This window comes from Globicephala melas, chromosome 5 (assembly GCF_963455315.2).
Source record: "Globicephala melas chromosome 5, mGloMel1.2, whole genome shotgun sequence".
Taxonomy (NCBI): Eukaryota; Metazoa; Chordata; class Mammalia; order Artiodactyla; family Delphinidae; genus Globicephala; species Globicephala melas.
In genome coordinates this window covers 65,042,093-65,060,185 of record NC_083318.1, presented here as the reverse complement: position 1 = coordinate 65,060,185, position 18,093 = coordinate 65,042,093, and the positions used below count along the sequence as shown (strand labels likewise).

At 38.3% G+C, this 18,093-nt stretch overlaps 1 protein-coding gene across 18 annotated transcripts in view; it reads left to right on the top strand.

Moving 5' to 3' along the window:
* APBB2 (amyloid beta precursor protein binding family B member 2) overlaps positions 1-18,093 on the top strand; it is a 375,842-nt gene that overhangs the window by 161,875 nt on the left and 195,874 nt on the right. For all 18 annotated transcript variants that reach the window (XM_030881113.2, XM_060299264.1, XM_030881111.2 and 15 more), the window contains one exon: positions 13,333-13,401. In XM_030881113.2, the coding sequence (XP_030736973.1) occupies positions 13,383-13,401 (19 nt within the window). In that variant the 5' untranslated portion in view covers positions 13,333-13,382. The remainder of the gene's footprint in view (positions 1-13,332; positions 13,402-18,093) is intronic.

The following is an 18,093-nucleotide window of genomic DNA, read 5'->3' as shown; positions in this document are numbered from 1 at the left end:
TGTTTTGTTGCCTGTTACCTCATCTATAAAATGGGGATAATAATAGTTCCCTCCTCATAGGGTGAATATAAGGATTGAAATGGTTAATATACGTAAGTCTTGAAACAGTACCTGTTAAAGTCAGTGTGGTAAAAGTATTAGAAATTATTGTTATTCAGACAATTTCCAAATCTCTTCTAAGCTGCTGTATGGTGAAATCAGGATTGATTCACATGCATAATGTGTTGAAATGAGATGAAACTATAGTTTCTGAAATGTAGAGTGGATTTGGTTTTCATGGAGAGGCATTGGGGAAGTGATGTTAGAAGCATCAGGAAAAGTCCAAAGGAGAGAGGGGAAAGGATTTCACTGGCTGGCAGAAAAAGAGAGCTCCAGAGATAATTAGGAAGCAGGTCAGAAGGAAAGCTCTGTGTTGCTTTTGTTATGTGCCAGGAGAGAAGCCGTTTCCTGATTGCTTGGTTATGACACTCACCTTCTCCTGGAACCGGTAGCTGAGGGATCAATAAACTCTGTAAATGGGACCTTTGGAGTCCCTGCTTCGCCAGCTCCCTCTTTCTTTCCACTTCCTGGAAGAGGCAGTAGAGTAGGATATTAAACTAAGGATCCCGCAATCAGGAGACCAGGTTTGGAGCCTGAGCCCTGCCACTTACTAGCTGCCTGATGTTTTGCAAGTTTCTTAATCTCCATATAGCTCCGTGTCCTGCTTGTGAAAGGAGGAGAATAATGGTGCCCACCTCCTAGGGCTTGTAAGATCTGAGAAAGATTGTGCACACTGTGTATGTTTAGCTCAGAGGAAGCCTTCAGCAATTGTTAGTTACCCAGGGCTTAATATTATCCCCGGAGCTTTGGTTAGAAATTCGGGCTCCGTGGGCAAGCCATATGTGGTGACATTTGGGGGCATAGCCTGTTCGGGGTGAATCCCAGCCAAAACCATAAAAGACCCTTGGCTCTTATCACTGTCTCAGTCAAGGATCTGGCATGGAATCTTGAGTCGCTTTTGAGGTATACGTTTATCTGCCTCTCCTTTCCCTCAGAAAAGTGTCTTAGAGCTTAGAGGAGAAGTGGACATAGTTTCTTCTTCTGCTGGGTTCAGAATACCTGGACCCTCATTTCCCTTCCTCTGATTTTTAATTCACAACATTACTGCACAGTGGGACTTTTATATTTAGCAGTTGAAACACAATTTCATTATAAACTAATCATTTTGCACTTGTAATCTTGGTCATGCAGAGATTTTTCTCGTTACCTCCTTTGTTCTCACTACCGAGATAGGATAGGGGAATGAATAATGGGTTTCTCTAAGAAATATTAACAGGTGACAAAGTGAACTAGATTCTTCAGAGTCACAAGTCAAGAAGTCAAATCCCATGTGTCCTGACTCCCCATTCCGGTGCTCTTTCCACAAGACCATGGTTCCCCCAGCGTTCCGTCTTGCCTCTGTTAATAGGGCCTGCCGGGTGTTCCATGCTCTCTGTCCGTGGAATGGCTTCGCTTTCTGATGTAGGCATTACCAAATGACCTGTGTCAGCTCTGTGGGGAAACTTGAAATCCTTTCTTCAAAAACTCACGCATTCTACTTCAGATGAAATCATTTTCCTTGGTCAATTTAACAAGATCCTTGCTCTTTCGTTTCCTTTAATTATCTTGTTAAAAAAAAAAAAAAGAACTGGAGAAGACCATTGCTTTATGAGGCAGTTCATCTCTTATGTTTTCTCTGAGAGGTATATTAAAGCCCAGTTAAGCAAATTAAGGCTTCATCTCATTCTTGTTTGCGATTGTTCTGTTCGGTGCTTTGCTATCACTGCCGTCGGCATTTCTCACGTGTATATTTGGAATGTCTTGGAGTATAGATTTATGAAAAGAGGTTATCTTTGTTCCATGCATTACAGGCACTGTGAGCCATTTCCATGTAGTGCCAAACTGTCACACCAGGGTTCTTTGCTTTTTTAATCTCTTCCTCTCACCATGAGAAGTCCTATTAACATGTTTTCTGAGCTGCAGAGTAAAATCTGTCAAATACAGCAGGGAAAGCAGTTGGGTGGTAGCTGTCTTCCTTTTCACAAACTCTAAACTAGTCTTCCTTAGTAAAACTTAGCCTTATCACCGTGTACCCCAGAGCCTTCATTTATGAATAGGAGACATATGTAGTGCAGGGAGGGGAATGGGATGGGTTGCTTGCTACTTCTTTACCTATTTATTTTAAAAGATACATGGCATGTGTGTATATATATCTTCATGTACACACTTTATTTCTTTCAATTTGAAAATAACTCTTTTGCTCTGAATATGAAAACACTTCATACTCATTATTAAAAAATTTACACAAATCAACATGAAACATTAGAAGACACTTTTCTAAATCCTACTGCACAGAGATTACTGCTGTTAACATTTTGATGAATTTGCCTATTCATTCCTTTATGAACTATTTATTAACTTTGCCAGTGTTCTGCACCTACATGAAACTTTATAAAAGTACAGAAAACTAATAAGATTAAACCCCATACAGACTTAGTATTAAGAAGAAAAAAAGGGAACACAGTTATATCCTTATAGACAATGAAAACATGCCCAAAAGATATGATTAAAAAAAAAACTAATATATTATTTCAAAAGAAAAAGAGATCATTAAAAATTATCCAAGACATGAAAGAACAGCATAATCTGAATTAGAAGAATCTCAGACAAGATGACAGAGCTCAAAGAATTAGAAATTAGAAAAAAATCACTTTAGAAATAAATTCTTAGATGGAACACAAAATCAGATAAATACCACAAATACTGCCCTAAGAGAAATTGAGGGTGAAAAGGAGGAAAAAGTTAAAAATTGATAGGAAATGAAGAAAGAACTAAAATTTGGGAAAAGGTGACAGATATTAAAAATAGGAAAAGAAGATTGAACATACCATAATAGGAAAAGCAAACCAAAGCAAGGGAACAGTACAAATACTATATTTCAAGAAAATTTTCCTGAGAAAAAGATTTTAAATGACATTTTTAAAGGGCAAATCATGTATTTTAGGGTATCAGCCTAGAACAATCAATGCCAAGATGTTTTAGTAAAATTACTGGATTAAAAAGAAGAAAAAGCAAAGTCCTTTGGGCATCTAGAAAAAAAGAGAAAAACAGCAGCAAAAGAATTAGATGGTTCTCAGACTCTTTGAAGAAACCTTTTATATCAGAAGAAAATGGGATAACATATTTAAGGTCCTCGAAGAGAAGAAAATATGAGCCTGTACTTTTTATGTCTAGCAATATTGACTTGCAAATGTGAAGAACACCAACATTGCATCAACATGCAAGAAGTGAGAGGAGGAAATATTGTTCCCATGAACTCTTCTTAAGGTATCTCCTAAAGAGTGAGCTTTAAACAATGAAAATAACTGGAGAGATACAAGATGAGCCCGGACATCTCAAGATAATAGCTAGCAAGGTTGTTATCAAAGATTATTAGGACCGTGTCTAAAGGACTCAGGAGCCAACTTGAAGGGGCCTCTACTGGCATGGGGCAATTAGAGCTTCAAAAATAAGAATTCCAAGGATGTTTAAATCTGTGAGGGTTGATGATAAGGAAAACAAATTATTGGTTACCTGAGGTTAATGGATCACCAATTCATTGTCTTAAAAGTGGTCAAGAAAGAACCACGTGTTTACCCTGCCTTTCTTATATGAACAGATCACTGGATAACCATGTAGTAGATGAGGGGAGGCCCTTCCTAAACTTTTTTCCACCCAATAAATGAAAATGAAATGAGAGAATTAGACTATCATTATTTTGCAACCCCCGTTGATTTAATGGATCCGGGTATTGAGAGACAATGGCATCTGACATTAGAAACCCAAGAAAACCGGATATCGTGTGCCTCTTGATGAAAGATCATACAACCAAATGGATTGAATCTCAGTATTTTTCAAGCCTCCTAACCCAGATGCCAATTTGCAGGAAATTCGGAGGGTGGAGGAACATGTTAACCTGCACCATGAATATGTAGTCAGCAGAATTCATACTGTGGAAACTCCATAGTTCAAGTGGTCCAGATTCTCTAAGGAATAAATTGTAAGATAAAGCGAAGGATAATGGGGGAGGTAGAGTAAACGTAACTTAAAATACATGTCACATTTTTTTAAAAAATGGATAAGAATTCACTGTGTTGACCAGAGTTGTAACCTTGGGTAATGATATCGTAAAGAAACACAAGGAAGTGAATATGATAAGTTCGAGATAGTTTGTTTACTTTTAGAGGAAAGGAAGAAATTCATGGAGGGCATTTTGAGTTGGCTAGAAAAGTCTGTTTCTTGATCTGGGTGGTAGTTATACGAGTGGTTTGTTTATAATAATTAATAAACTATTTGTTTTGTGTGATTTTCTCAATCTGTGTTTTATTTTACCATAAAAATAGTTTTAAAAATTTATGGGGCTTCCCTGGTGGCGCAGTGGTTGAGAGTCCGCCTGCTGATGCAGGGGACACGGGTTCGTGCCCCGGTCCAGGAGGATCCCATGTGCCGCGGAGCGGCTGGGCCCGTGAGCCACGGCCGCTGAGCCTGTGCACCGCAACGGGAGAGGCCACAACAGTGAGAGGCCCGCGTACCGGAAAAAAAAAAAAAAAAAAAAATTATGAAAGAATGACACTATACATGCTGCCTTTGTTTCAACTTTTTATTTTAATTTTCAAACATACAGAAAAGTTGCCAGCACTGGGTATGAAATGCCAGTATACTCATCATACTGTTTTATTGTTAGTTTTTCATTCAATATTTAGTAGAGATCTTTCTATAAAACTAAATATAGAAATATCCTCACTTTTAAATAAATGATGCATAGTATTCCATCGTATAAATTAAATCAGTCTTCTTTTGATGGACATTTAACTTGTTCCTGGTAGAAATAATGGTGCTTATATGTCCTTATGACAAATTCCTAAAATTTGCTGTCATGGAGTATTCTGATGTGCAGCATGTAAATGGTTGTGTATTGTGAATGAACAACTGTAGAAACCAAAGATGCAGCCTATATTGATCAAGACAGTGCCATGTAACTGAGGGAGGGCATAAATCTCCAAGAAAAAACTTGATTCCCTGAAGCAGGGTCCTCACATAGCATCATACCTCCCCTGGATCAATTCAGGTTTGATCCCAATGGCTCTTCTGTTGTCTCATTTTGGTTGTTGTGGGTATAGTTAGTGTTATCATTTGTCTGTTGCCACAGTAGTGCTACGCAATGAACCACCCCAAAATTTAGTGGCTTAAACGGTAGCCATTAGTTTCTACAGAATGGATGAGTCATTTTTACAGCCTTTGCTAGGTTCACTCATATGCTTTCAGTCAGCTGCCGGTATAGTTGCAGATCTCTGCAGGGCTCTCCCACATGTCTGATGGTCGGCTGGCTTAGGCTGATCTCAGTGGCCTTGGACAAGAGGACTCAGCTATGCTACCCAAGTCTCCAACATCCTTTCAACAGGCCAGCCTGGGTGTGTTCTCGTGGTGGTGGTACAGATCATATCTTTCTCAGGGAGCTGGAAATGGGCTATGCTTTGCCAGCTTCTGTGCCGTCCCACTTGCTAACCTTCAACTGACCAAAGCAAGTGACATAGCAAGGCCAGTCAGTGAGAAGGGACTGCAAAGCGACAGCGCAGACAGTGAGGATACAGAGAAGTTGTTGATTGAGGCCATTAACGCAGTTCATCCTCCACAGCCATCCAGCAGCAGATTTTAAGTTGGCACTTCTTTTTTTAATTAATTTATTTATTTATTTATTTTTGGCTGTGTTGGGTCTTTGTTGCTGCGCGCAGGCTTTCTCTAGTTGCGGTGCGTGGGGGCTACTCTTCATTGTGGTGCGCGGGCTTCTCATTGCGGTGGCTTCTCTTGTTGCGGAGCACAGGCTGTAGGCACATGGGCTCAGTAGTTGTGGCTCGTGGGCTCTAGAATGTAGGCTCAGTAGTTGTGGCGCACTGGCTTAGCTGCTCCGCGGCATGTGGGATCTTCCCGGACCAGGGCTCAAACCCGTGTCCCCTGCATTGGCAGGAGGATTCTTAACCACTGCGCCACCAGGGAGGTCCTAAGTTGGCACTTCTTAGAAGCATTAAACATTGCTGTTATTTCTAAACTGCAGATGTTATACCTTTGAAATATGAAAAATGGGGATCAAGTATGTTTGTGGGGGGAGCATAAAAATTTTCTTGTTAACGGTTATAAAGGGGGGCTTCCCTGGTGACGCAGTGGTTGAGAGTCCACCTGCTGATGCAGGGGACACGGGTTCATGCCCCGGTCCGGGAGGATCCCACATGCCGCGCGGAGCGGCTGGGCCCGTGAGCCATGGCCGCTGAGCCTGCGCATCCGGAGCCTGTGCACCACAACGGGAGAGGCCACAACAGTGAGAGGCCCGCGTACCGCAAAAAAAAAAAGTTATAAAGGTAATTTGTAAATGGAAAATCCTACATTTATTGTTTTGTCTTGAAAATATTTCTTTTCTAGTTGTTGATGTTTTCCCCTGGGATATAGTTCCGGAAACATGGTTTTTCCTGTGTTTATTTTTCTTTGTTCTTGGAGTTGGTTTTGAAATCTGGCTTTGAGAACATTGACTCAAGTAAGATAAAAAGCTAAAATCACAAATCAACCTCTTTAAGTGTTTCTGCTTCAGATATAGACATTAGCGATAGGATTAGTCCCTGTACCTTTATTGCTGCAATTTTTTCCCTCTATTTTAAGTTCTAGAAGTGGTAAATTTAGGCTCTTCTAGAACAGTGATTCTTAACAGCAGATATGCAGTACCCAGATATGCAGATGGCAAGAAATTGTACTAGTAATTAAATGTCAAATTTAAAAAAAAATCAAGTTTATTCCCATAGTGTGCAATATTATATGTCACACCTCTCTTCTCCATGGAAAAACAAAATGCTGAGATAAAAATTTGCATATACCTATACTTATGAAATACTCTTTATTGTGTATGCATCATAAAATTGCACACACTTTGTTTAATGGAAACTGTGTGTTGTGCTGAGTCAATTTAAAGGATTTTTCAAAGTAAGTTTGACTGTTGTCAAGTTTTGCCTCATTTTCTGACTTTAGAACCCACCTGCAGAGTGAGATACCATTTTACATACTTGTTCTTTTTTTTTTTTTTTTTAAATGATGGTCTGAACACAGGCTTATGTATTTATTTAGTTTTTGGTTGTGCTGGGTCTTCGTTGCTGTGTGCAGTCTTTCTCTTGTTGCGGCGAACGGGGGGGGCTACTCTTTGTTGCGGTGCACGGGCTTCTCGTTGCGGTGGCTTCTCTTGTTGCAGAGCACAGGCTCTAGAGCACAGGCTTCAGTAGCTGTGGCTCGCGGGCTCTAGAGCACAGGCTCAGTAGTTGTGGCGCACGGGCTTAGTTGCTCCGCGGCATGTGGGATCTTCCCGGACCAGGGCTCGAACTCATGTCCCCTGCATTGGCAGGCAGATTCTTAGCCACTGCGCCACCAGGGAAGCCCCACCCAATATTCTTAAGCTGGGAAGAGGACAAGCAGCCTCAGAATTGTGAAGATCACAAAGTGTCTAAAAATAACTATTTAGACCTACTGTGGGCCCAACACCAGGCTAAGGTAGATGAGCTGGGGAGGGTCCATAAACTCAGAAATATGTTAGGACACACTTAACGTGGCTCATTTCCCCAGATAGTTTTCCCAGGTTAAAAACCAGTGAGAAAAGAGGGCTCTCTAAAAATAAGTTCTAGAATCAAGTGGGTATTAGGTTCTCAGTGGCTGAGAGAACTTTATTCTGGAGGCATTTGGATTGGGAGTGATTGTGAACAGAGCAGTGTTTGTCTGGCGTTGTGGAGCTGGGATGGATCTGGGGGGAGGTGTCAGGAGGGATTAAACTGAGGCCATGATAGGAATTATGGAACCAGGTGAAGTACTAAGGGTCTAAAGAGGCGGTGCACAGGACAGAGAGCGAAGTAAATTGAGAGGAATTTCTCAGATATTTTTTTTAACTGTATTTGGGGAAGAGAGGTAAAGTGAAATTCTTTGTCTTATTTTTATTTTATATCTTTTGTTTCTCTGGCATCCTTTAAAAGTACATAGGAAGTTATCATCACAAGATAAAAAAAAGTTTTGTAACTGTGTATGGTGATGGATGTTAACTGGACTTAGTGTGGTGATCATTTTGCAGTCTATAAAAATATCAAATCATTATGTTCTACACCTGAAAATATAATTTTATGTCAATTATACCTCAATTTAAAAAAATAAAAATAAGTAAGGCAGTCCTCCTTTCAAGGTATTTACCCTCTGTTGGGGAAAAAAAATTAAAAATAAAAATTTAATGTTAAGCATAATAATAGAAGTATGTAGAAAGTTTAGTGGTGGGATAATAGTGATTAAACAAGTAGGTATTCAGAGAACATTTTATCAAGGATGTAGTACTTGAGCTGGATCTGAATGGATGAACACTTGTGAGTTTTCATTTATTTTTGGAAAAAAGGAGTTACACACAACTTTAGCTTACTAAGGAGTAATTTCTCATCCTTATAGCCAAAGGATCAGGTAGTGAGAGAAGGAGAAGACACCAGTTTTGCACAAGGTTGCTGAAAGCTGGCTGTGAACCTCCATGGTGGTGGTGGGCAGTGCTCACCCTGCACACTGCTCTCTCTTCCTGCAGACCAGGAGTGGTAACTTGCTTTTACTGGTCCTGGGATCTGCATTATCTCTTGTCGTTTTCCTATTCTGCCCACTTTGTTTTAAAAAAATAGTCCTTTAATTAGACCCTCCTCAAAATATGCAATTTGAATGTGTCATCTACTTCCTGTTTGAAGCCTGTTGGGTACAGTGTATAATTACATATTGAAAAAAGGTAAAATACACAATAAAAATAAGTGAAAAATTCTTTTTATTCTAAATTACAAACACAATATCACAAATAAAAAGACCAGTCAGTTACTGAGGCAAATGGAGCACATGAAGGCCTGATTATAGTGAGATTGTATACTCTAGCATTCTTGGTCTGGGCGTATCATATTGACAAAAATAAAGGCATTGAGGATTGGAGTGTTATCATATAAAACATTGAACTAATATGTATGTATATAATTTTGAATTTTTATATTTACGTCCAATGGGGAGGAAAAGTACATAGCATCTTATACTGAACCAAAATACAAGTGGGCATTCAGTTTACTTGTTCACTTCTTTATTTGTTTACTAGTGCTTTCTGCTTAGGCTGCTCCTCTATGGTCATGTCGGACATTTATTGAGCTCCAATGGCATTGTCACAAGGCGCATAAGCATTATGGATTTTCCTAAATGCGACACATAAAAACACTGCTGGAAGGGAAACCTGTTGCTAGATTGATTCATTTAATTTCATTGTTTGTTTTGAAATCATGATTATATCTCTTTTTTTTTTTTTTGGCCACGCCCCTAGGCTTGTGGGATCTTAGTTTCCCGACCAGGGATTGAACCCAGGCCCCGGGAGTGAAAGCGCAGAGTCCTAGCCACTGGACCACCAGGGAATTCCCACAGTTATATTCTTAACGTGGAGCTTGTGGTGGCCTACCCTGGGTCTTGGGTGTCTTGGCAACTCAGTATGTGATTTTTATGGAAACAAAGGCACTTCCTCTGAAAGCTGTTATACCTCCTCTAGCTTACAGCTGAGGGAGCATTTGCTTTGCTTTTTCTGGGAAAAGAAGATAGTATTTTGAGTAGGGTAAAGTTTCAGAATCCACCTACATTCCCTAGGTCAGTACTTCTCCAATAGAAATATAATTCAAGCCACATATGTAAGTTGAAATTTTCTAGTACCCACGTTTTAAAAAATGGGTGAAATTAATTTTAACAATGCATCTTATTTAACTCATTATATTCAAAATGTTATCATTTCAACATGTAATCAATGTTTTAAAATTATTGAGATATTTTACATTTATTTTCATGCAAAGGCTCCAAGATCAGCATGTTTTAACACTCAACTCAGATGTAGAATTTTCACTGGAAATACTTGATCATAAGGTTTAGAGTTGGAAGTAGATTTACTTACCCAAGAAGTTCCAAACTTATTTAAAATGTTTCCCCCAAAGAGTCAAGCATCAGTTTATAAATTTATATTTAAATTAATGACAGTGGGCCCTTGAGCAATACTGGGATTGCTCAGGGATTAAGCATTCCCTCCACATACCAGGATTCAACCAACCACAGATCATGTAGGACTACAACAGTATTCATTACTGAAAAATAAATAGGTGTAAGTGGATCAGCTCAGTTCAAACCTGCATTGTTTAAGGGTCAACTGCATACTTAAATAAAATTAAAAACTCACCTTCCAAGTGTTAGTAGCTCCATGTTGCACTTAGTGGCTACCTGCTATCGAATATTCTTAAAACCATACTTGAGTGCTTTTATACTTTCTCAGGTTATTATTTATGTAGAATTAATGCATGCTGCAAAGTCCTCGGAAACTGTTTTACTACATTACATTTATTCATCAAGGATATAAGCACCTAGGGAAAAATAGTTCTGCATTTTGTGCTTCATCTCCAGGGCTAGGGAGTGCCTTGCGTAGCGTTTAGGTGTTTAATAACCTTATCCTGCTAAATCCTGTTTAGTCTGCAAATTGCAACATAAATTTAACTTTCTCAGGGGAATGTTTCCTGACTCTCCAGGCTCTCTATATCACCTGTTCCTTCATTACATTTTCTCATAGAACTGAATTCTTTTCCTCTAGAACATATATACTTACACACTGATTTGATTAATTATCTGATTAATATCCGTCTCCCCAACTAGTCTATAAATTCCAAAAGAGGGAAGAATGTGTTTTTGTTCACTGAAGTGCTTCGTGCTTCTAGCATAATTCATGGCACGTATGGATTAAATATTGGTCAGATGATAATACCAGCACAGGGCCTTTTTAAAAATGAAGTGATTAGCAGAATGTCCAATTCTTAACTTTACAGAAATCAGAGTTTGTTTTGTGTTGGGGAAAAAATGAATATTTTATTTTAAGTATAATACAAACTAAGATATGCAAATTTTTAATTTTTGTTCAAGCCTTTTCAAAATACTCCTGTAAAGCCTTTTCTTAGCTTTCTTTCTACTTTATTGGTATTCATTTTCTTGATAGCTATCACCTCATATCTGCTATGCTTATAACTGAAGGTATACTGAAGACAAAAACTGAAAGAAAGGAAAAGTGAATTGTGAAATACTTTTAAGGAGTTGAGAAAGATATAGGGCAGAAGCAAAGGTACATAGAGGAAACATCTCTTGCTGTTTCAGGACGGTTTAAATTAAGCCCACCCTTTTAATTATACCAAAGTAATGAGCCTTACCCACAATATGTGAAAATATAATTAAAAAATGTATGGTGGACCAGTAGACAAGGTTGTCAGGTCATTATCTAAATCATAAGTTGGAAGTAATGCCCATTAAAGGTTACTAGTTTGGAAAGGTTAAATTAGAATTTAGTCTTTGCAAATATAAAGTTTCTCAACTTGAATAATGCTTTAGAAAACCACTAACATTTAACTTTTTTTTTTAACATTTCATGGAAGTATAGTAAGCATACAGAAATGTACACAAAAGGCTACATCTTGATGAATTTTCACATCCAGATCAAGAAGTATATTACCATCACAACATCCCAGAGGCTGCTTTCTTGCTTCTTCCCCTTTCCTGCCCTCCAGGGCAAACTCTCTTGACATAATAGATAGGTTTTTCCTGTTTTTGTACTTTATATAAATGGAATCATGCAGTGTCCACATTTGAATTAATACAGCAGTTTGTTATTCTAAGTGACATTCCTGATAGCAACTCATTGAAAACAAAGTCTGTTTTCAGTTTTCCTTGTTATGTATCTAATGTGGTAAACTGGCAGTTGACCAGTGTATGTAGTTCTTTATTATTCCTTTAAGACATTTTCTATGTAAATGCAAGTGTGTGTGTGTGTGTGTGTATATGCATACACACATATATATATATGTATATGCTTTTAAAAATTTTACTCAAATTCGATCATGCATATTATTTACCTTTGTGATGTGTCTTAAGGCCCCTTTTGTATCAGGTCATGTAGATTCGATTCATTTTTTTTGTAATGGCAGCACAGTACTCTATTGTATGGCTGCATCATAGTTTAATGAAGCACTTATCCACTGATGCACAGCTAGGTTGTTACTGATTTTTTGCTTTTAGAACAGTAGAGTCTATGTAATTTTATTTGTAAAATAAATTCTTAGGAAAGGAATTGCTGAGCAGTAGGGTCCATGCATTTTAAATTTGCTCATATATTTCTAAATGGCTCTCCAAAGAGTGTTACCAGTTTTTACTCCCACCAGCAAGATTTGGAAATTCCTATTTCCAGTGTCCTTGCCTTAGATTATGTGTTATCAAGCTTATTAATCTTTGCAGTTAGCTACAGGAAAACTAGTAAGTCATTGTTATTTAAATTTGCATTTTCTTCAGTTTTGAGTGAGGTTAGTTGTTAGGACTTGTTTCTGTCCTTTGCTCATTTTCCTACAGGCTTGTTTATATTTTTCTTAATTTCAAAGAACTCATTCTATATAAAGGGAATTTACCTTTTTATGTCATCTATGGTGTGAACTTTTCTTTTTTTAATTGAAGTATAGTTGATTTACAACGTTGAGTTTCAGGTGTACAGAAAATTGATTCAGTTTTTTATATATATATATATATATATATATATATATATATATATTCTCTTTCAGATTCTATTCCATTATAGGTTATTTCAAGATATTGAATATAGTTCCCTCTGCTATACAGTAGGTCCCTGTTGGTTACCTGTTTTATATATAGTAGTGTGAATCTGTTAATCCCAAACTCCTGATTTATCCTTCCTCCTACCTTCCTCCTTTGGTAACCATAAGTTTGTTTTCCATGTCGGTGAGTCTGATTCTGTTTTGTAAATGAGTTCATTTGTAATGAATTTTTCTTTCAGTTTGTTTTTTTCTTTGTTGTGTTTATAGCCTCTTTTTTTTTCTTAACAGAAGGTTTAAATTTTTATGTGGTTAAATTTACCAGTTTTTTTCTTTACTGGCTTCTGAATTGTGTGTTCTTAATGAGAAAAGGCATTGGAAACTTGAGATCGATAGATAGATAACTTAAACTTGGTATGGAAAAAAATCTCAAGAAATGTTTGTGGGAAATGTGGTTAAGCAGGAATTCAAATTTCAGTCAAAAGTGGTTTGGCCAACTATAAGTAAACCAAATTTGGACACTGTCTGCCAAGATTTGCTTAACATTTTTAACAGCTTTTAGAAGAATTTTCAATGCTATGCTTTTTTCCTTTCATGCTTTGTTATTTGGGGTTTTAATTTCTCAAATGATTCCTCTTTTCAGATTTCAGATTATAACCTATTTCCTGCACCATTGCTGACGTCCAGTGACCCATGTCAGAAGTACTTCCAGGTCAGATATACTTTCACATGTTTCAGTGCAGCATACTAGTTGACTATTAAAACTTTAACAGATATATATACTAGATAATTGTTTTGATGTTAAACTTATGATTTACTATAATAACATGTTTTGGCTTTTTTATTGTTTTTCACTAATGTACTAGAAAGGTGGATCTTTAAAATAAGATAGAAGAAGTAATTGAACTTAACTGCATGCATGTATTAATTGCATGACTCTACTAATATCATAATGTGAAAACATTTTAGTTGACTATAACAGAAAACTAAAATTCTGTCACATTTTGCCATGTAGCATTGCATGTTATAGCCTGTGAACTGTTAAATTTGAACAAAGGAGGCATTGGTGGTGAGTCTGCATAAACAGCATCTCAGGCATTGCGGGGTTTGTCTAGAATAGAACTCCCAATTCAGAATTCTCCCTGGATCTAATGCTGATTAATTTGAGGCCTTAATAAGAAAACCAACTTAATTTCATTGTATGCCCCTTTCTCTGTGTTGTGATGTATGCTAGTCTGCATACAGTGTGGTGTGGGATTTAATTCTTAGCCTCATAGTAATATAATAAGAAAAAAGCAATTGCAATGACATTTTGAATTAAACATAATATAAGACTGTAAGTGGCAAATAGATCTAGGTAGATTCTATATTTGTTAGGGCACATACCCCTCCGCAAATTCTGAGTTTCTAAGTAAGTAAATTTAAACCATGGACAAATAGATGTTAATGTCCCTAAATTCTAAAATTAAGCTCAATAAGTATGTCCAAGTCTTTTTCTCCTTTATATAACACTGCATGTTACATCTCAACAGAGAACTAAAATTAAAACATAATAAAATAAACACTAAGCTAAGTAGAGGCAGTTGAGTGACCAGAAATATCCTTTTATTAAAGACAGCTGAAAACAATGTGACCAACCTAAGTTCACACAGGAAAATTAGGAACTTAGAGGCAATTCTTAGAAGCCGGTTTAGGGGCAGGGAGTAGATTTTCTTTGTAAATCCATATTTGAATAAGTATATTAATTTTGCAAAATCAAAGCAAATACATGTGTCCTTTGACGAATACATTTTAAGTGTTGAGAAGAATTCCTTCTAGGAATTCTTTAGCATTTAAAGTCTTTTATTACACTGCAAAATAGACTCAGCATGGAAACATAAGAATAAAGCTGGCAAACATGTAAACGATGTGTTTTCCTCTAAATAGAGGCGAACTAATCAAATAACCTATAGAAATTTCTCATTGTCACTATATTTTGTTATACCAATTATTCACTTTAACTGTTGTTACTCAAATTGCTTTATTCATTGGTAGTTATATAAGAGATAATGAAACCATTATCCAGCGTGGGTTTTTTTTCTTTTTTTTTTTTTTCTTCTTTTGCGGTACGCGGGCCTCTCACTGTTGTGGCCTCTCCCGTTGCGGAGCACAGGCTCTGGATGTGCAGGCTCAGCGGCCATCCGCGGCATGTGGGATCTTCCCGGAGCGGGGCACAAACCCGTGTCCCCTGCATCGGCAGGCAGACTCTCAACCACTGCGCCACCAGGGAAGCCCAGCGTGGTTTTTAATAACACCTATTACTATCATGCATTGGTATAGGATGTAACACATTTTACAAGGAAAACGGTATTTTTATTTCAATAGAGTATCATTCCAGCCATTTTTTACGTGAAAATCCAATGGCAGCTAGTGAAGTAGAGTATGGACCAATAATTGGGATAAGGTTTGCTTTCAAGCCCATTTTCAACTCTTAGGAGCTGTGACTACAAAGAGCCTTTAAAAAAACAAACATGCCAGAATGTATACCCTTATATGTCTTGGAAAATTCTTGTTGAACCTTCGAGATTCAACGTGGGAGTCCCTTCCGAGTAGGTCTCAGCCTGTGACATAGTAATTACCCTATTTCAAGGACACTGCCATTGTCTAATGTTTTTTTGTTTTTTCTCTTTTGGAATTGACTTGAGGCCAGCTTATCAGTTTTTCAAGAAAATCTGTGTTGTTACTTTAGCTAACCTACTTTTCCTCACCTAAACCAGCTTGATCACTGACTATGTTAATCAAACGTGGCCATAAAACTCTAGAGCTATATTTAAGAAATACAGTTGTCTTCAGAAGACATCATTTGGAAGAAGATGAAATGATGAAAACAGCTTAGAAATTGAGCAAAGAAAATATCCTTGGGATAAGCATATAATAATATCCCAAGGTGACTACATCTGCTGGGTGTGATGTTGGAATACCAGGTTAATTTCCCACCTGGAGTGCCTTTCTCTTCCTTGTCCACCGGTGGACCCTAACCCTAACCCTATCCTTCAAGACCCAGCTCAGCTGTTCCTTTTGTGGGAGTCTTCCTTAAACCTCTGTCCTCATCCTTAATACCTTCTCGTAAGACCCTGTGCTTACTTTAGACATTGGGAGTTTTGTTAATAATGTATCCTTTTGTCTCTGCCCTGAGTTTCTTGAAGAAAAGTGTTCGGTGCATTTTTTTTTTGACCTTCCTCAGATCCACTTGGGATGTTGGGCAGAGTGAGCCCTCAGGCAGTTTAGCTGAACGGGGCATGGGAAACCCCTTAGGTGGGTCAGACCTAGTGGGTGAAATCACCTCTTTATCTTAGAGCCTGGAGAGGTTGTCCCCCTGGTTTAAAAACTTCTAAGGTTCTAATCCTGTGATCTCTCTGACCCAGGGACCCAAGCTGCCTCCTAATAACCTTCTCCTCCTTTGTTCATAGAGAAGTTCTTATCATTTTTGTCACATTGAGAGTTTACTTTCATGAGTAATTTCAGGAAACCAGCTTTATCTTGCCTCTCCTTCCTAAAAGAAAAAAAAAATCTGAGTTTACTTCATTTCCTTAATACTTTGAGGTCTAGTTCAAAAGGCAACATTCCTCAGGGCAGAAGTTTTGCTGTTAACTCCTCAGTGGAAATAAAGTTGTATAGCAGAAAAATTTAAAAAAATGAAGAAAATGTGAAGTCTCCTTTAAGAATTGGTCAGGCGTTGAGCTTCCCCGGCCCGTTTGTCAATTTCCAATTTTGTTAAACATGCCAAGGGAGCAGAGGGAGAGCAGGAGGTTATTGAAGAGAGGAGTTTCCTGTCATTACTGACAAACTTTCTTTGACAGGAGGCTAGAGGTCTCAGAAAAGAGAAGCGGGGAGGACAGGTTTAACTCCGGCCTCCAGCATGGGTTTGTATTAGGATGTCACCTGAGTTACGGGGTTACATCTCAGGGCTGGGATCTTTGTGACTCAGGGTTTGAGGAAAGCTTTGTTAGTTAGCCATGAAATTAAAGTGACCCTGGCTTACCTAATTTTAGTTAGGCTTCATAAAAAATACTCTGTGCATTATATTAACTACAGCTCTTTTAGTAGCTGAAAATCTATTGGCTTCAATACCCTGGAAGTCCTGGCGCCTCATGTTTCAGGCATGACTCGTTTCAGGGATTCCAGCAGTGTCATTAGGGCATGTTCACTTTCTCTCTGTTTCCTGGCTCTCTCTGCCCGTTTGTTAGGTCTTATGTACACAGGTGTCTCTTCATGGTGACCTCTTAAAGCTCTAGGCTTATAAATCGTCTAGTTCAAGAAAAAGAGAAAAGAGAGCACTTCTCTTCTGATCATTCTGGCAGAAGGCTTAGGATTGGTCATATGCTTTTCCTTGATCCAGTCACCACAGCCATGGAGATGTGCTCCTCTGATTGGCTGGGCCTAGGCCATGGACCTCGTGAATAAGGGGTAGCGTCATCTCTGCCTGAAACACAGGGGCTGAATTCCTCTGTGAGAGCAGATATTTTAATTTTGTCAGTTTTGTTCACTGCTGTCTCCTCAGCAGTTAGAACTGTATCTGTCGCATAGTAAGGCACGAAAAAATATTTGTTGAATGAATGAATGAGCGTGGACGGAGGCTGATTCTCAAGAAAAACTGTGAAGCTTTTACCAGAAAAGAAGGAAATACGTGCCAGGTCATAACAGATGTTTGTGCATCGTGCATGCAGGAGAGTGACAGCAGGAATAATATGAGCTCTCGTCACACTCTTAGCTCTGAACGTATACTGAGCTCTGGAGCCTCTTGAATGGATGTCGCATCTTTGTGAGTTATGCTCGAGACAGCATGATGAATAGATGCGGAGGTGATGGCAAAGTCATGGGTCCCATTCACCTTCGAGATATCCAGGGGCAGAGCCACCTTTGTACTGAAGACAGGCCCTCAGGGTCGTGGACATGTGCTTGCTCATTCCTCATTCATTTTGCTTATTTTGTACACGGTTGTGTTCCTGACCTTGGCATGTAATAGATGCTCAGAGAGTATTTAGTTAATGAATGAGTGAAAAATATTTAGTTAATAAATGAGTGAACGATTAATGAACCAAACATTTATTGAGTGCTCTTATGTGCCAGGCTTTGTAAAAGGAACTGGAAACTCTGGAATATAAACATGAAAGGGGAATGCAAATCAAAATTAAATCACACTTGTTTGGGTAGCTATAATCAAAAAGAGACAATAGCAAGTGTTGACAAGAATGTAGAGAAATCAAAACCTTCATGCATTGCTAGTGGGAATGTAAACTGGTACAACGGCTTTGCAGAACAGTCTAGCAGTTCCTCACAAGGTTTTATACACACACACACACACACACACACACGTATACATATGGTATGTATGTCTGTATATACGTGTGCACATCACGGGAGA